The 19088-nt window shown below is 59.7% G+C and overlaps 1 protein-coding gene across 1 annotated transcript in view; it reads left to right on the top strand.

The window, feature by feature from the left end:
• LOC144740479 (fascin-like) overlaps positions 1 to 19088 on the top strand; it is a 51832-nt gene that overhangs the window by 14633 nt on the left and 18111 nt on the right. Inside the window, exons 2-3 of the mRNA XM_078623332.1 lie at positions 3801 to 4370; positions 5915 to 6007. Coding sequence (XP_078479458.1) covers positions 4000 to 4370; positions 5915 to 6007 — 464 coding nt within the window. The 5' untranslated portion in view covers positions 3801 to 3999. The remainder of the gene's footprint in view (positions 1 to 3800; positions 4371 to 5914; positions 6008 to 19088) is intronic.

Genomic DNA, 19088 nt, shown 5'->3' with positions numbered 1-19088 from the left:
GCATCTGCTCTGCTGCTTATTGATGGCCTCGACCAGTTTAATTCCATCTCCCGGAGTGGCAATTTCCTTCCCCATTTTTAGAACCTCCTTCCTGTGAGCCCACACAAAGACAAAGATCCCCCGTGTAGCCTCTGACGGGATGTTGGGGCAAGGGCTGTTAGTAGCAAGCAGCAGCATCGCTCATTCACTCATTCACTCACTCACTCATCCACCCACTCGCTCATTCACCCACCCACTCGCCCACCCACTCGCCCACCCACTCGCTCACCCACTCGCCCACCCACTCGCCCACCCACTCGCCCACCCACTCGCTCACCCACTCGCCCACCCACTCGCCCACCCACTCGCTCACTCACCCACTCACTCACCCACCCACCCACTCGCTCACCCACTCGCTCACCCACTCGCCCACTCGCTCACCCACTCGCTCACCCACTCGCTCACTCACCCACCCACTCACCCACCCCCTCACTCATTGACCCCCCCCCCCCCCCCGTAGCCTCCCCTGTTGCGCTGTCGGGGCTCCGTGTTGTGCGTAGCGAGCGGCACACCCAGCAGGCCGGCGTCGTGACGCACACGATTGGGGCGCGTGACCACCACCACCATCACCACCATCAACACCACCACCATCAACATCACCACCATCATCACCACCAACATCACCACCACCACCACCACCACCATCAACATCACCACCACCACCATCACCACCAACATCACCACCATCAACATCATCACCACCATCAACATCACCACCATCACCACCATCATCATCATCACCATCATCACCATCATCACCACCACCACCACCATCACATCTCCACCACCCTCACCCCCACCACACCACCATCACCACCCCCTTCATCACCACCATCACATCTCCACCACCCTCACCCCCACCACACCACCATCACCACCCCCTTCACCACCACCATCACCACCATCACCACCCCACCACCACCACCACCACCACCACCTCCACCACCCTCACCCCCACCACACCACCACTACCACCACCACCACCCCACCCCACGCCCGGCCGCCTTTGTCTCTCTCCCCCCCTCCCATGTTTACACTGCACCGCCGCTACACCAGGCACACATTTGAGGCCGAGTCTACCTAGGGGAGGGACCAGTGGACTTAAGAGTTGGCGGTCGGGGTGGTGTGGGATTGGGGCGCGGAAATCCGCGAAACTTCCACACAGAGCCAACGGTTTCCGGACGTTGACTCAACGTTGTCTTTCGAACGTCCGGTTCATTAACACTCAATCAGTCAGTCACTCACTCAGCCACTCACTCACTCAGCCACTCACTCACTCAGCCACTCGCTCAGCCACTCACTCGCTCAGCCACTCAGCCACTCAGCCACTCACTCGCTCACTCAGCCACTCACTCGCTCACTCAGCCACTCACTCGCTCACTCAGCCACCCACTCACTCACTCAGCCACTCACTCACTCAGCCACTCAGCTACTCACTCAGTGACTCACTCAGCCACTCACTCACTCACTCGGCCACTCACTCACTCGGCCACTCACTCAGCTACTCAGCCACTCGCTCACTCACTCAGCCACTCACTCACTCACTCAGCCACTCACTCACTCAGTCACTCACTTACTCAGCCACTCGCTCACTCACTCACTCAGCCACTCGCTCACTCAGCCACTCACTCAGCCACTCACTCACTCACTCAGCCACTCACTCAGCCACTCACTCACTCACTCAGCCACTCACTCAGCCACTCACTCAGCCACTCACTCACTCAGCCACCCACTTGCTCACTCAGCCACTTACTCACTCAGCCACTCACTCAGCTACTTACTCAGCGACTCAGCCACTCACTCAGCCACTCACTCACTCACTCAGCCACTCGCTCACTCAGCCGCTCACTCAGCCGCTCACTCGGCCGCTCACTCGGCCACTCACTCACTCACTCAGCGACTCACTCAGCCACTCAATCACTCACTCAGCCACTCACTCAGCCACTCACTCATTGACCCCCCCCCCCCCCCCGTAGCCTCCCCTGTTGCGCTGTCGGGGCTCCGTGTTGTGCGTAGCGAGCGGCACACCCAGCAGGCCGGCGTCGTGACGCACACGATTGGGGCGCGTGACCACCACCACCATCACCACCATCAACACCACCACCATCAACATCACCACCATCATCACCACCAACATCACCACCACCACCACCACCACCATCAACATCACCACCACCACCATCACCACCAACATCACCACCATCAACATCATCACCACCATCAACATCACCACCATCACCACCATCATCATCATCACCATCATCACCATCATCACCACCACCACCACCATCACATCTCCACCACCCTCACCCCCACCACACCACCATCACCACCCCCTTCATCACCACCATCACATCTCCACCACCCTCACCCCCACCACACCACCATCACCACCCCCTTCACCACCACCATCACCACCATCACCACCCCACCACCACCACCACCACCACCACCTCCACCACCCTCACCCCCACCACACCACCACTACCACCACCACCACCCCACCCCACGCCCGGCCGCCTTTGTCTCTCTCCCCCCCTCCCATGTTTACACTGCACCGCCGCTACACCAGGCACACATTTGAGGCCGAGTCTACCTAGGGGAGGGACCAGTGGACTTAAGAGTTGGCGGTCGGGGTGGTGTGGGATTGGGGCGCGGAAATCCGCGAAACTTCCACACAGAGCCAACGGTTTCCGGACGTTGACTCAACGTTGTCTTTCGAACGTCCGGTTCATTAACACTCAATCAGTCAGTCACTCACTCAGCCACTCACTCACTCAGCCACTCACTCACTCAGCCACTCGCTCAGCCACTCACTCGCTCAGCCACTCAGCCACTCAGCCACTCACTCGCTCACTCAGCCACTCACTCGCTCACTCAGCCACTCACTCGCTCACTCAGCCACCCACTCACTCACTCAGCCACTCACTCACTCAGCCACTCAGCTACTCACTCAGTGACTCACTCAGCCACTCACTCACTCACTCGGCCACTCACTCACTCGGCCACTCACTCAGCTACTCAGCCACTCGCTCACTCACTCAGCCACTCACTCACTCACTCAGCCACTCACTCACTCAGTCACTCACTTACTCAGCCACTCGCTCACTCACTCACTCAGCCACTCGCTCACTCAGCCACTCACTCAGCCACTCACTCACTCACTCAGCCACTCACTCAGCCACTCACTCACTCACTCAGCCACTCACTCAGCCACTCACTCAGCCACTCACTCACTCAGCCACCCACTTGCTCACTCAGCCACTTACTCACTCAGCCACTCACTCAGCTACTTACTCAGCGACTCAGCCACTCACTCAGCCACTCACTCACTCACTCAGCCACTCGCTCACTCAGCCGCTCACTCAGCCGCTCACTCGGCCGCTCACTCGGCCACTCACTCACTCACTCAGCGACTCACTCAGCCACTCAATCACTCACTCAGCCACTCACTCAGCCACTCACTCACTCGGCGAATCACTCAGCCACTCACTCACTCACTCGGCCACTCACTCACTCAGCCACTCGCTCACTCACTCAGCCACTCAGCCACTCACTCAGCCACTCAGCCACTCGCTCACTCACTCAGCCACTCAGCCACTCGCTCACTCACTCAGCCACTCACTCACTCAGCCACTCACTCACTCAGCCACTCACTCACTCAGCCACTCACTCACTCAGCCACTCACTCACTCAGCCACTCACTCAGCCACTCACCCCCCCCCCTCTCCCTCCCTCCTCGTCCGTCCGTGGTGGTGCAGGCAGCTGATTCCGTGTCTCTTTTCCATCAGCCACCACTCCACCACCACCACCACCACCATCCCTACCACCACCGCCACCACCACCACCATCACCACCACCTCTACCGTCACCACCACCACCTCTACTGTTACCGTCACCACCATCTCTACTACCACCGCCATCATCCCTATTACCACCGCCGCCACCACCGCCGCCGCCATGTCCGACGGTCCGCCCCGCAGCCTGCAGCTGGGCCTGGTGAGCGGTGCGGGCGGCTACCTGACGGCCGAGACGTTCGGCTTCAAGGTCACCGCCTCGGGCTCGTCGCTCAAGAAGAAGCAGACGTGGACGCTGGAGACGCTCACCGGCACCGGCACCGGCACCGGTGATGCGCCGGACTGCGGCACCGTGAGCTTGCGCTCCCACCTGGGGCGGCTGCTCGGGGCGGATCGCGACGGTGCCGTCAGCTGCGACGCGGAGACCCCCGGGGCGGCCACGGCCTGGGGCCTGCAGGCCAGGCCTGATGGGCGCTGGGCCCTGCGGCACGTGGAGCACGGCCGCTACCTGGGGGGGTCGGCTGATCGTGTGAGGTGGGTGGTGGTGGTGGTGGGGGGGTGGTGAGTGGGGGGGGTGGGTGGGGTGGTGAGTGAGTGAGTGGGTGGTGAGTGAGTGAGTGAGTGGGGTGGTGAGTGGGTGAGTGGGGTGGTGGGTGAGTGAGTGAGTGGGGTGGTGAGTGGGTGAGTGGGGTGGTGGGTGAGTGAGTGAGTGGGGTGGTGAGTGAGTGAGTGAGTGGGGTGGTGAGTGAGTGGGTGGGTGTGGTGGGGTGGGGTGGGTGTGGTGGGGTGTGAGTGGTGAGTGAGTGGGTGGTGAGGGGGGTGGTGAGTGAGTGAGTGGGGTGGTGAGTGAGTGAGTGGGGTGTTGAGTGAGTGAGTGGGGTGGTGAGTGAGTGAGTGAGTGGGGTGGTGAGTGAGTGAGTGAGTGGGTGGGTGTGGTGGGGTGGGGTGGGTGTGGTGGGGTGTGAGTGGTGAGTGAGTGAGTGGTGAGTGGGTGGTGAGGGGGGTGGTGAGTGGGTGGTGAGGGGGGTGGTGAGTGAGTGGGTGAGTGGGGTGTTGAGTAAGTGAGTGAGTGAGTGGGGTGGCGAGTGAGTGAGTGAGTGGGGTGGGTGTGGTGGGGTGGGTGTGGTGGGGTGTGAGTGGGTGGTGAGTGAGTGAGTGAGTGGGGTGGTGAGTGGGGTGGTGAGTGAGTGAGTGGGGTGGTGAGTGGGGTGGTGAGTGAGTGAGTGGGGTGGTGAGTGAGTGAGTGGGGTGGTGAGTGGGGCCTGCAGGCCTGATGGGCGCTGGGCCCTGCGGCACGTGGAGCACGGCCGCTACCTGGGGGGGTCGGCTGATCGTGTGAGGTGGGTGGTGGTGGTGGTGGGGGGGTGGTGAGTAAGTGGGGTGGTGGGTGGGTGGGGTGGTGAGTGGGTGGGGTGGAGTGAGTGAGTGAGTGGGGTGGTGAGTGAGTGAGTGGGGTGGTGAGTGAGTGGGGTGGTGAGTGAGTGGGGTGGGTGTGGTGGGGTGGGTGTGGTGGGGTGGGTGTGGTGGGGTGGGTGTGGTGGGGTGTGAGTGGGGTGGGTGTGGTGGGGTGGGTGTGGTGGGGTGTGAGTGGTGAGTGAGTGGGGTGGTGAGTGAGTGAGTGGGGTGGTGAGTGAGTGAGTGGGGTGGTGAGTGGGGCCTGCAGGCCAGGCCTGATGGGCGCTGGGCCCTGCGGCACGTGGAGCGCGGACGCTACCTGGGGGGGTCGGCTGATCGTGTGATGTGGGTGGTGGTGGTGGTGGTGGTGGTGGGGGGGGGGGTGGTGGTGAGTGGGTGGGGTGGTGAGTGGGTGGGGTGGTGAGTGGGTGGGGTGGTGAGTGGGGGGGGTGGTGGGTGGGTGGGGTGGTGGGTGAGTGAGTGGGGTGGTGAGTGAGTGGGGTGGTGGGTGAGTGAGTGGGGTGGTGAGTGGGGGGGCGAGTGGGTGGGGTGGTGGGTGGTGTGGGTGGTGAGTGGTGTTGGTGGTGGTGTGGGGTGTTGGTGAGTGGGATGAGGAGTGGTGAGTGGTGAGTGTGGGTGGTGAGTGGTGAGTGGTGGGTGAGTAACTCTCTCTCTCCCTGCAGGTGTTTTGCCCAGACTGTCGGCAACACGGAGCTGTGGAGCGTCCACCTCGCCACTCACCCCCAGCTCAACCTCTACAACCCGGGGCGGAAGCGGTGAGCCACTCGCCCACTCGCTCACTCGCCCGCCCGCCCGACCACCTGCTCGCCCGCCCACTCCCTCACCCGCCCATCCGCTCACCCGCTCGCTCGCTCGCTCGCTCACCCACCCACTTTCTCACCCACCTGCTCGCCCACTCACTCACTCGCTCACCCGTTCACCCACTCGCTCGCCCACTCTCACCCACTCGCTCACCCATCTGTTTACCAGCTCACTCAGTCACTCACCCGTTTACCCACTCGCTCACCCACCCACTCGCTCACCCGCTCCCTCGCTCACCCACCCACTCACCCACTCGCTCGCTCGCTCACCCACACAAGGCGTGCACAGCAGGGTTGTGCGTGATGCTTGCAAGGTCACCCCCGTGTGTCTGCCTCCCTCTCGCTCTCCTACACACTGCAGAGTGGGTGGGTGGGTGGGTGAGTGGGTGGGTGGGTGGGTTGGTGGGTGGGTGGGTGGGTTGGTGGGTGGGTGAGTGGGTGAGTGGGTGGGTGGGTGAGTGAGTGTTTTGGTGGCTGGGTGTGTGAGTGGCTGAGTGAGTGTTTTGGTGGCTGAGTGGGTGAGTGGCTGAGTGAGTGTGTTGGTGGGTGAGTGAGGTGGGTTGGTGGCTGAGTGTGTGAGTGGCTGAGTGAGTGTTTTGGTGGCTGAGTGGGTGAGTGGCTGAGTGAGTGTGTTGGTGGGTGAGTGAGGTGGGTTGGTGGCTGAGTGGGTGAGTGGCTGAGTGAGTGTTTTGGTGGCTGAGTGGGTGAGTGGCTGAGTGAGTGTGTTGGTGGGTGAGTGAGGTGGGTTGGTGGCTGAGTGGGTGAGTGGCTGAGTGAGTGTTTTGGTGGCTGGGTGTGTGAGTGGCTGAGTGAGTGTTTTGGTGGCTGAGTGGGTGAGTGGCTGAGTGAGTGTTTTGGTGGCTGAGTGAGTGTTTTGGTGGGTGAGTGGCTGAGTGAGTGAGTGGCTGAGTGAGTGTTTTGGTGGCTGAGTGGGTGAGTGGCTGAGTGAGTGTTTTGGTGGCTGGGTGTGTGAGTGGCTGAGTGAGTGTTTTGGTGGCTGGGTGAGTGTGTGAGTGGCTGAGTGAGTGTTTTGGTGGCTGGGTGAGTGTGTGAGTGGCTGAGTGTTTTGGTGGCTGAGTGTGTGAGTGGCTGAGTGAGTGTTTTGGTGGCTGGGTGTGTGAGTGGCTGAGTGAGTGTTTTGGTGGCTGGGTGTGTTAGTGGCTGAGTGAGTGTTTTGGTGGCTGGGTGTGTGAGTGGCTGAGTGTTTTGGTGGCTGGGTGTGTGAGTGGCTGAGTGTGTGAGTGGCTGGGTGAGTGTGTGAGTGGCTGGGTGAGTGTGTGAGTGGCTGAGTGAGTGTTTTGGTGGCTGGCTGAGTGTGTGAGTGGCTGGGTGAGTGTGTGAGTGGCTGAGTGAGTGTTTTGGTGGCTGGGTGTGTGAGTGGCTGAGTGAGTGTTTTGGTGGCTGGGTGTGTGAGTGGCTGAGTGAGTGTTTTGGTGGCTGGCTGAGTGTGTGAGTGGCTGGGTGAGTGTGTGAGTGGCTGAGTGAGTGTTTTGGTGGCTGGGTGTGTGAGTGGCTGAGTGAATGTTTTGGTGGCTGGGTGTGTGAGTGGCTGAGTGAATGTTTTGGTGGCTGGGTGTGTGAGTGGCTGAGTGAGTGTTTTGGTGGCTGGGTGTGTGAGTGGCTGAGTGAGTGTTTTGGTGGCTGGGTGAGTGGGTGAGTGGCTGAGTGAGTGTTTTGGTGGCTGAGTGAGTGTTTTGGTGGCTGAGTGAGTGCTTTGGTGGCTGAGTGAGTGTTTTGGTGGCTGAGTGGGTGAGTGGCTGAGTGAGTGTTTTGGTGGCTGAGTGGCTGAGTGAGTGTTTTGGTGGCTGGGTGTGTGAGTGGCTGAGTGAGTGTTTTGGTGGCTGAGTGGGTGAGTGGCTGAGTGAGTGTTTTGGTGGCTGGGTGAGTGTGTGAGTGGCTGAGTGAGTGTTTTGGTGGCTGAGTGTGTGTTTTGGTGGCTGGGTGTGTGAGTGGCTGAGTGAGTGTTTTGGTGGCTGAGTGGGTGAGTGGCTGAGTGAGTGTTTTGGTGGCTGAGTGGCTGAGTGAGTGTTTTGGTGGCTGGGTGTGTGAGTGGCTGAGTGAGTGTTTTGGTGGCTGAGTGGGTGAGTGGCTGAGTGAGTGTTTTGGTGGCTGAGTGGCTGAGTGAGTGTTTTGGTGGCTGGGTGTGTGAGTGGCTGAGTGAGTGTTTTGGTGGCTGGGTGAGTGAGTGGCTGAGTGAGTGTTTTGGTGGCTGGGTGAGTGAGTGGCTGTGTGAGTGTTTTGGTGGCTGGGTGAGTGAGTGGCTGAGTGAGTGTTTTGGTGGCTGGGTGTGTGAGTGGCTGAGTGAGTGTTTTGGTGGCTGAGTGTGTGAGTGGCTGAGTGAGTGTGTGAGTGGCTGAGTGAGTGTTTTGGTGGCTGGGTGTGTGAGTGGCTGAGTGAGTGTTTTGGTGGCTGGGTGTGTGAGTGGCTGAGTGAGTGTTTTGGTGGCTGGGTGAGTGTGTGGGTGGCTGGGTGAGTGTGTGAGTGGCTGAGTGAGTGTTTTGGTGGCTGGGTGAGTGTGTGAGTGGCTGAGTGAGTGTTTTGGTGGCTGGGTGTGTGTGTGAGTGGCTGAGTGAGTGTTTTGGTGGCTGGGTGTGTGTGTGAGTGGCTGAGTGAGTGTTTTGGTGGCTGGGTGTGTGTGTGAGTGGCTGAGTGAGTGTTTTGGTGGCTGGGTGAGTGTGTGAGTGGCTGAGTGAGTGTTTTGGTGGCTGGGTGTGTGAGTGGGTGAGTGGCTGAGTGAGTGTTTTGGTGGCTGGGTGAGTGTGTGAGTGGCTGAGTGAGTGTTTTGGTGGCTGGGTGTGTGAGTGGCTGAGTGGGTGAGTGGCTGAGTGAGTGTTTTGGTGGCTGAGTGAGTGTTTTGGTGGCTGGGTGTGTGAGTGGCTGAGTGGGTGAGTGGCTGAGTGAGTGTTTTGGTGGCTGGGTGTGTGAGTGGCTGAGTGAGTGTTTTGGTGGCTGGGTGTGTGAGTGGCTGAGTGAGTGTTTTGGTGGCTGGGTGTGTGAGTGGCTGAGTGAGTGTTTTGGTGGCTGGGTGAGTGTGTGGGTGGCTGGGTGAGTGTGTGAGTGGCTGAGTGAGTGTTTTGGTGGCTGGGTGAGTGTGTGAGTGGCTGAGTGAGTGTTTTGGTGGCTGGGTGTGTGAGTGGCTGAGTGGGTGAGTGGCTGAGTGAGTGTTTTGGTGGCTGAGTGAGTGTTTTGGTGGCTGGGTGTGTGAGTGGCTGAGTGGGTGAGTGGCTGAGTGAGTGTTTTGGTGGCTGGGTGTGTGAGTGGCTGAGTGAGTGTTTTGGTGGCTGGGTGTGTGAGTGGCTGAGTGGGTGAGTGGCTGAGTGAGTGTTTTGGTGGCTGGGTGTGTGAGTGGCTGAGTGGGTGAGTGAGTGAGTGTTTTGGTGGCTGAGTGGCTGAGTGAGTGTTTTGGTGGCTGGGTGTGTGAGTGGCTGAGTGAGTGTTTTGGTGGCTGGGTGTGTGAGTGGCTGAGTGAGTGTTTTGGTGGCTGGGTGTGTGAGTGGCTGAGTGGGTGAGTGGCTGAGTGAGTGTTTTGGTGGCTGAGTGAGTGTTTTGGTGGCTGGGTGTGTGAGTGGCTGAGTGGGTGAGTGGCTGAGTGAGTGTTTTGGTGGCTGGGTGTGTGAGTGGCTGAGTGGGTGAGTGGCTGAGTGAGTGTTTTGGTGGCTGAGTGGCTGAGTGAGTGTTTTGGTGGCTGGGTGTGTGAGTGGCTGAGTGAGTGTTTTGGTGGCTGGGTGTGTGAGTGGCTGAGTGAGTGTTTTGGTGGCTGGGTGAGTGAGTGGCTGAGTGAGTGTTTTGGTGGCTGGGTGAGCGTTATCGGTGCGGTGTCTCTGCTCCTGGTTTCCTGCTTGTGGTGAGGTCGTGACTCCCTGTGACCCCACCGTGCTCCCGTGTGTGTGTACGTACGTGTGTGTGTGTGTGTAGGCGCGTGTGTGTGTGTGTGTAGGTGTGTGTGTGTGTAGGCGTGTGTGTGTGTGTAGGCGTGTGTGCGTGTAGACGTGTGGGTGGTGTGTAGACGTGTGGGTGGTGTGTAGGCGCGTGTGTGTGTGTAGGTGTGTGTGTGTGTAGGCGTGTGTGCGTGTGTGTGGGTGGTGTGTAGACGTGTGTGTGTGTGTGTGTAGACGTGTGTGTGTGTGTCTGTAGACGTGTGTGTCTGCGTGTGCTCGCTAACAGCACTTGCCCCTACAGCCTGTTAGAGGCTACACGGGGGACCTTTGTCTGTGTGGGTGTTGGAACAGCACTTGCCCCTACAGCCTGCTAGAGGCTACACGGGGGACCTTTGTCTGTGTGGGTGTTGGAACAGCACTTGCCCCTACAGCCTGCTAGAGGCTACACGGGGGACCTTTGTCTGTGTGGGTGTTGGAACAGCACTTGCCCCTACAGCCTGCTAGAGGCTACACGGGGGATCTTTGTCTGTGTGGGTGTTGGAACAGCACTTGCCCTTACAGCCCTGCTAGAGGCTACACGGGGGACCTTTGTCTGTGTGGGTGTAGGAACAGCACTTGGCCCTACAGCCTGCTAGAGGCTACACGGGGGATCTTTGTCTGTGTGGGTGTTGGAACAGCACTTGGCCCTACAGCCTGCTAGAGGCTACACGGGGGATCTTTGTCCGTGTGTGTGTGGAACAGCACTTGCCCCTGCAGCCTGCTAGAGGCTACACGGGGGATCTTTGTCTGGGTGTTGGAACAGCACTTGCCCTTATAGCCCTGCTAGAGGCTACCTGTGGGAGCTTTGTCTTTGTTACGAGCCTGCGTTTCCGCGTTAAATTCTGCTGAGGTCACTCGGTTTCCACAGGAAATGAGGCTCCCTCACCCCTCACCAGCTCACTCACCCACACACTCACTCACTCACCAGCTCACTCACCCCTCACCCCTCACCACTCACCAGCTCACTCACCCACACACTCATTCACTCACTCACCAGCTCACTCACCCCTCACCCCTCACCACTCACCAGCTCACTCACCCACACACTCACTCACTCACTCACCAGCTCACTCACCCCTCACCACTCACCAGCTCACTCACCCACACACTCACTCACTCACCAGCTCACTCACCCCTCACCCCTCACCACTCACCAGCTCACTCACCCACACACTCACTCACTCACTCACCAGCTCACTCACCCCTCACCACTCACCAGCTCACTCACCCACACACTCACTCACTCACCAGCTCACTCACCCCTCACCCCTCACCACTCACCAGCTCACTCACCCACACACTCACTCACTCACTCACCAGCTCACTCACCCCTCACCACTCACCAGCTCACTCACCCACACACTCACTCACTCACCCCTCACCCCTCACTCACTCACCTCGCTCACCCACACACTCACTCACTCACCAGCTCACTCACCCACACACTCACTCACTCACCCCTCACACTCACCAGCTCACCAGCTCACCACTCACACACTCACTCACTCACCCCTCACACTCACCAGCTCACCAGCTCACCACTCACTCACTCACCCACACTCACCCACACACACACTCACCAGCTCACTCACCCCACACTCACCCCACACTCACCAACACTCACCAACACACACACACACTCACCCACACACACTCACTCACCAGCTCACTCACCCCACACTCACCAACACTCACCAACACACACACACACTCACCCACACTCACCCACACACACACTCACTCACCAGCTCACTCACCCCACACTCACCAACACTCACCAACACACACACACACACACTCACCCACACACACACTCACTCACCAGCTCACTCACCCCACACTCACCAACACTCACCAACACACACACACACACCCACACTCACCCACACACTCACTCACTCACTCACCAGCTCACTCACCCACACACTCACTCACTCACCCCTCACACTCACCAGCTCACTCACCCCACACTCACACTCACCCACACTCACTCACCAGCTCACTCACCAGCTCACTCACCAGCTCACTCACCAGCTCACTCACCAGCTCACTCACCAACACTCACCAACACTCACCAACACTCACCAACACTCACCCACACACTCACCCACACACTCACCCACACACTCACCAGCTCACTCACCAGCTCACTCACCAGCTCACTCACCAGCTCACTCACCAACACTCACCAACACTCACCAACACACTCACTCACCAACACACTCACTCACCAACACACTCACTCACCAACACACTCACTCACCAACACACTCACTCACCAACACACTCACTCACCAACACACTCACTCACCCACACTCACTCACCCACACTCACCCACACACACACTCACTCACTCACCAGCTCACTCACTCACTCACCCCTCACACTCACCAGCTCACCCCACACACCCTCACACACACTCACCCACACTCACTCACTCACCAGCTCACTCACCCCACACTCACCAACACACTCACCAGCTCACTCACCCACACACTCACTCACTCACCCCTCACACTCACTCACTCACCCCACACTCACCAGCACTCACACTCACTCACCAGCACTCACACTCACTCACACACACACACACTCCCTCACCCCTCACCCCTCACTCACTCACCTCGCTCACCCACACACTCACTCACCAGCTCATTCACTCACCCACTCACCAGCTCATTCACTCACCCACTCACTCACTCACCCCTCACACTCACCAGCTCACCCACACTCACCCACACACACTCACTCACTCACCCACACACACACACCCACACACACACACACACACTCACTCACTCACCAGCTCACTCACCCAACACTCACACACACTCACCCACACACTCACCCACACACTCACCCACACACTCACTCACCAACACTCACCAACACTCACCAACACTCACCCACACTCACCCACACTCACCAACACTCACCCACACTCACCCACACTCACCCACACACTCACCCACACACTCACTCACACACTCACTCACACACTCACTCACTCACCAGCTCACTCACCAGCTCACTCACCAGCTCACTCACCAGCTCACTCACCAGCTCACTCACCAGCTCACTCACCCGCACACTCACTCACTCACCCCTCACACTCACCAGCTCACTCACCCCACACTCACCAACACACACACACACACACTCACCCACCCACACGCTCACTCACTCACCCACCCACACACCCTCACCAGCTCACTCACCAACACTCACCAACACTCACACACACTCACACACACCCACTCACCCACCCACCCACACGCTCAACCACTCACCCACACGCTCAACCACTCACTCACCCACTCACCCACCCACCCACACACTCACCCACCCACCCACACGCTGACCCACTCACTCGCTCACCCACTCACTCACTCACTCACCCACTCAGCCACCCACCCACATGCTCACCCACTCACCCACCCACACACACACACACTCACTCACCAGCTCACTCACCCCACACACCCTCACCAGCTCACCAACACTCACACACACTCACTCAGCAGCACACTCACTCACACACACACTCACCCACACATACACTCAGCAGCACACTCATCCACCCACCCACACGCTCACCCACTCACTCACTCACCCACTCACCCACCCACCCACACGCTCAACCACTCACTCACCCACTCACCCACCCACACGCTCAACCACTCACTCACCCACACACACACACACCCACCCACACGCTCACCCACTCACTCACTCGCCCACCCACCCACCCACCCACACGCTCACCCACCCACCCACTCACCCACCCACACGCTCACCCACTCACTCACTCACTCACCCACTCACCCACCCACCCACCCACACGCTCACCCACTCACTCACCCACCCACCCACACGCTCACCCACTCACTCACTCACCAGCATGCTCACTCACCAGCACGCTCGCTCACCCACCCACACGCTCACCCACCCACACGCTCACCCACCCGCATGCTCACCCACCGGCACGCTCACAGACACACACAGACAGAGACCGAGACGGACAGAGACCCTCTGTCGCTGTCCGTGAGTGAAACGCCCTCTTGGCGAGCTGGTGGGTTGGGTGGCTGTGTGGGTGAGATGGTGGGTGGGTGAGATGGTGGGTGGGTTGGTGAGATGGTGGGTGGGTGGGTGGGTGAGTGAGATGGTGGGTGGGTGGCTGAGTAAGATGCTGGGTGGGTGAGATGGTGGGTTGGGTGGGGTGAGTGAGTGAGTCAGATGGTGGGGGGTGGGTGAGATGGTGGGTGGGTGGGTGGGTGAGTGAGATGGTGCGTGAGTGGGTGGGTTAGTGGGTGAGATGGTGGGTGGGTGGGTTGGTGAGATGGTGGGTGGGTGAGATGGTGGGTGGGTAGGTGGGTGAGATGGTGGGTGGGTGAGTGAGTGGGTGTGTGGGTTAGATGGTGGGTGGGTGTGTGGGTGAGATGGTGGGTGGCTGGGTGAGATGGTGGGTGTGTGGGTGAGATGGTGGGTGAGATGGTGGATGAGATGGTGGGTTGGGTGGGTGGGTGAGATGGGTGGGTGGGTGAGATGGGTGGGTGAGTGAGATGGGTGGATGAGTGAGATGGGTGGATGAGTGAGATGGTGGGTGAGATGGTGGGTTGGGTGGGGTGAGTGAGTGAGTCAGATGGTGGGGGGTGGGTGAGATGGTGGGTGGGTGAGTGAGATGGTGCGTGAGTGGGTGGGTTAGTGGGTGAGATGGTGGGTGGGTGGGTTGGTGAGATGGTGGGTTGGTGAGATGGTGGGTTGGTGAGATGGTGGGTGGGTGAGATGGTGGGTGGGTAGGTGGGTGAGATGGTGGGTGGGTGAGTGAGTGGGTGTGTGGGTTAGATGGTGGGTGGGTGTGTGGGTGAGATGGTGGGTGGCTGGGTGAGATGGTGGGTGTGTGGGTGAGATGGTGGGTGAGATGGTGGGTGAGATGGTGGATGAGATGGTGGGTTGGGTGGGTGGGTGAGATGGGTGGGTGAGTGAGATGGGTGGGTGAGTGAGATGGGTGGATGAGTGAGATGGGTGGATGAGTGAGATGGGTGAGTGAGTGAGATGGGTGAGTGAGTGAGATGGGTGGATGAGTGAGATGGGTGAGTGAGTGAGATGGGTGAGTGAGTGAGATGGGTGGATGAGTGAGATGGGTGAGTGAGTGAGATGGTGGGTGGGTGGGTGGGTGAGATGGTGGGTGGGTGGGTAAGTGAGATGGTGGGTGGGTGAGTGAGTGGGTGTGTGGGTGAGATGGTGGATGAGATGGTGGGTTGGGTGGGTGGGTGAGATGGGTGGATGAGTGAGATGGTGGGTGGATGAGTGAGATGGTGGATGAGTGAGATGGTGGATGAGTGAGATGGTGGGTGGGTGAGTGAGTGAGATGGTGGGTGGGTGGGTGAGTGAGATGGTGGGTGGGTGGGTGAGTGAGATGGGTGGATGAGTGAGATGGTGAGTGGGTGAGATGGTGGGTGGGTGGGTGAGTGAGATGGTGGGTGGGTGAGTGAGTGAGATGGGTGGATGAGTGAGATGGTGGGTGGGTGGGTGAGTGAGATGGTGGGTGGGTGAGTGAGATGGTGGGTGAGTGAGATGGTGGGTGAGATGGTGGGTGTGTGGGTGAGATGGTGGGTGGGTGGGTGAGATGGTGGGTGGGTGAGTGGGATGGTGGGTGGGTGAGTGGGTGTGTGGGTGAGATGGTGGGTGGGTGGGTGAGTGAGATGGTGAGTGAGATGGTGAGTGAGATGGTGAGTGAGATGGTGAGTGAGATGGTGAGTGAGATGGTGAGTGAGATGGTGAGTGAGATGGTGAGTGAGATGGTGAGTGAGATGGTCGGTGGGTGAGTGAGATGGTGAGATGGTGGGTGAGATGCTGAGTGAGATGCTGAGTGAGATGCTGAGTGAGATGCTGAGTGAGATGCTGGGTGAGATGCTGGGTGAGATGCTGGGTGAGATGCTGGGTGAGATGCTGGGTGAGATGCTGGGTGAGATGCTGGGTGAGATGCTGGGTGAGATGCTGGGTGAGATGCTGGGTGAGATGCTGGGTGAGATGCTGGGTGAGATGCTGGGTGAGATGCTGGGTGAGATGCTGGGTGAGATGCTGGGTGAGATGCTGGGTGAGATGCTGGGTGAGATGCTGGGTGAGATGCTGGGTGAGATGCTGGGTGAGATGCTGGGTGAGATGCTGGGTGAGATGCTGGGTGAGATGCTGGGTGAGATGCTGGGTGAGATGCTGGGTGAGATGCTGGGTGAGATGCTGGGTGAGATGCTGGGTGAGATGCTGGGTGAGATGCTGGGTGAGATGCTGGGTGAGATGCTGGGTGAGATGCTGGGTGAGATGCTGGGTGAGATGCTGGGTGAGATGCTGGGTGAGATGCTGGGTGAGATGCTGGGTGAGATGCTGGGTGAGATGCTGGGTGAGATGCTGGGTGAGATGCTGGGTGAGATGCTGGGTGAGATGCTGGGTGAGATGCTGGGTGAGATGCTGGGTGAGATGCTGGGTGAGATGCTGGGTGAGATGCTGGGTGAGATGCTGGGTGAGATGCTGGGTGAGATGCTGGGTGAGATGCTGGGTGAGATGCTGGGTGAGATGCTGGGTGAGATGCTGGGTGAGATGCTGGGTGAGATGCTGGGTGAGATGCTGGGTGAGATGCTGGGTGAGATGCTGGGTGAGATGCTGGGTGAGATGCTGGGTGAGATGCTGGGTGAGATGCTGGGTGAGATGCTGGGTGAGATGCTGGGTGAGATGCTGGGTGAGATGCTGGGTGAGATGCTGGGTGAGATGCTGGGTGAGATGCTGGGTGAGATGCTGGGTGAGATGCTGGGTGAGATGCTGGGTGAGATGCTGGGTGAGATGCTGGGTGAGATGCTGGGTGAGATGCTGGGTGAGATGCTGGGTGAGATGCTGGGTGAGATGCTGGGTGAGATGCTGGGTGAGATGCTGGGTGAGATGCTGGGTGAGATGCTGGGTGAGATGCTGGGTGAGATGCTGGGTGAGATGCTGGGTGGGTGGGTGGGTGGGTGGGTGAGTGGGTGGGTGGGTGGGTGAGTGGGTGGGTGGGTGGGTGAGTGGGTGGGTGGGTGGGTGAGTGGGTGGGTGGGTGAGTGAGTGAGTGGGTGGGTGAGATGGTGGGTGGGTGAGATGGTGGGTGAGTGAGATGGTGGGTGAGTGAGATGGTGGGTGAGTGAGATGGTGGGTGAGTGAGATGGTGGGTGAGTGAGATGGTGGGTGGGTGAGATGGTGGGTGGGTGAGATGGTGGGTGGGTGAGATGGTGGGTGGGTGAGATAGATGGTGGGTGGGTGAGATAGATGGTGGGTGGGTGAGATAGATGGTGGGTGGGTGAGATGGTGGGTGGGTGAGATAGATGGTGGGTGGGTGAGATAGATGGTGGGTGGGTGAGATGGTGGGTGGGTGAGATAGATGGTGGGTGGGTGAGATAGATGGTGGGTGGGTGAGATGGTGGGTGGGTGAGATAGATGGTGGGTGGGTGAGATAGATGGTGGGTGGGTGAGATAGATGGTGGGTGGGTGGGTGGGTGAGATAGATGGTGGGTGGGTGGGTGGGTGAGATAGATGGTGGGTGGGTGGGTGGGTGAGATAGATGGTGGGTGGGTGGGTGGGTGAGATGGTGGGTGAGATGGTGGGTGAGATGGTGGGTGAGATGGTGGGTGAGTAGGTGGGTGGGTGAGTGGGTGGGTGGGTGGGTGAGTGAGTGGGTGGGTGGGTGGGTGAGATGGTGGGTGGGTGAGTGGGTGAGATGGTGGGTGGGTGAGTGGGTGAGTGGGTGGGTGGGTGGGTGAGATGCTGGGTGAGATGCTGGGTGAGATGCTGGGTGAGATGCTGGGTGAGATGCTGGGTGAGATGCTGGGTGGGTGGGTGGGTGAGATGCTGGGTGAGATGCTGGGTGGGTGGGTGGGTGAGATGCTGGGTGGGTGGGTGGGTGAGATGCTGGGTGGGTGGGTGGGTGAGATGCTGGGTGGGTGGGTGGGTGAGATGCTGGGTGGGTGGGTGGGTGAGATGGTGGGTGGGTGGGTGAGATGGTGGCTGGGTGCTCCGCTGTAGCTGCACTTGCCCCAGGATGCTGTTGCGGGCTACACGGGGAAGCTTTGTCTGTGCAGCCGACTGCACAAATTCTCCGCCACGTGGACTGCAGGTCCCCTAGGGGAACCCAACCAGCCCCATCTGTCGGGGGGGGGAGGGGGCGGGGGGGTGAGGGGGGGTGAGGGGGGTGGGGTGAGGGGTGAGGGGGCGGGGTGAGCATCTCGGTTCATCTCCTGAGCTCGCCTCACTCACCCACTCGCCCACTCACTCACTCACTCGCCCACCCACTAACTCACTCGCTCACCCACTCACTCACTCACTCGCCCACCCACTCACTCACCCGCTCGCTCACCCACTAACTCACTCGCTCACCCACTCACTCTCTCGCCCACTCACTCACTTGCCCACCAACTCACCCGCCCACTCACTCGCCCACTCACTCACTCACTCACTCACCCGCTCGTTCGCTCTCCCGCCCACTCACTCGCCCGCCCACTCGCCCACTCACTCACTCGCCCACTCACTCACTCGCCCACTCACTCACTCGCCCACCCACTCACTCACCCGCTCGTTCTCTCTTTCGCCGACTCACCCACTCGCTCGCCCACTCACTCACTCACAGACCCACCCGCTCGCTCATTCACTCGCCCACTCGCTCACTCGCCCGCCCGCTCGCCCGCCCTCCCCTCCCTCCCCTCTGTCTGCTCTGGGGCATGGCTCCCCTCGGGGTTTGTGGCCACAACTGTTCCTGCTGATTAAACATTTAGAGGTGGAGATGATCCACCCACCAATCCACCCACCCACCCACCCACCACTACCAACCCATCCACCCGCCCACCCACCAACTTTCCAACCCACCCACCAACCCACCCACCACTACCAACCCACCACTACCAACCCGCCCACCAACCTACCAACCCACCCACCAACTCTCCAAACCCATCCACCCGCCCACCCACCAACTTTCCCACCCACCACTACCAACCCACCACTACCAACCCACCACTACCAACCCACCCACCAACTCTCCAAATCCATCCACCCACCCACTCACCAACCCACCCACCACTACCAACCCATCCACCCACTAATC

This window comes from Lampetra planeri, unplaced genomic scaffold, assembly GCF_965212315.1.
Source record: "Lampetra planeri unplaced genomic scaffold, kcLamPlan1.2.h2 scaffold_220, whole genome shotgun sequence".
Classification (NCBI taxonomy): domain Eukaryota; kingdom Metazoa; phylum Chordata; class Hyperoartia; order Petromyzontiformes; family Petromyzontidae; genus Lampetra; species Lampetra planeri.
Note: the sequence above shows the minus strand (reverse complement) of the source record. Positions and strands in the feature narration are given on the sequence as shown.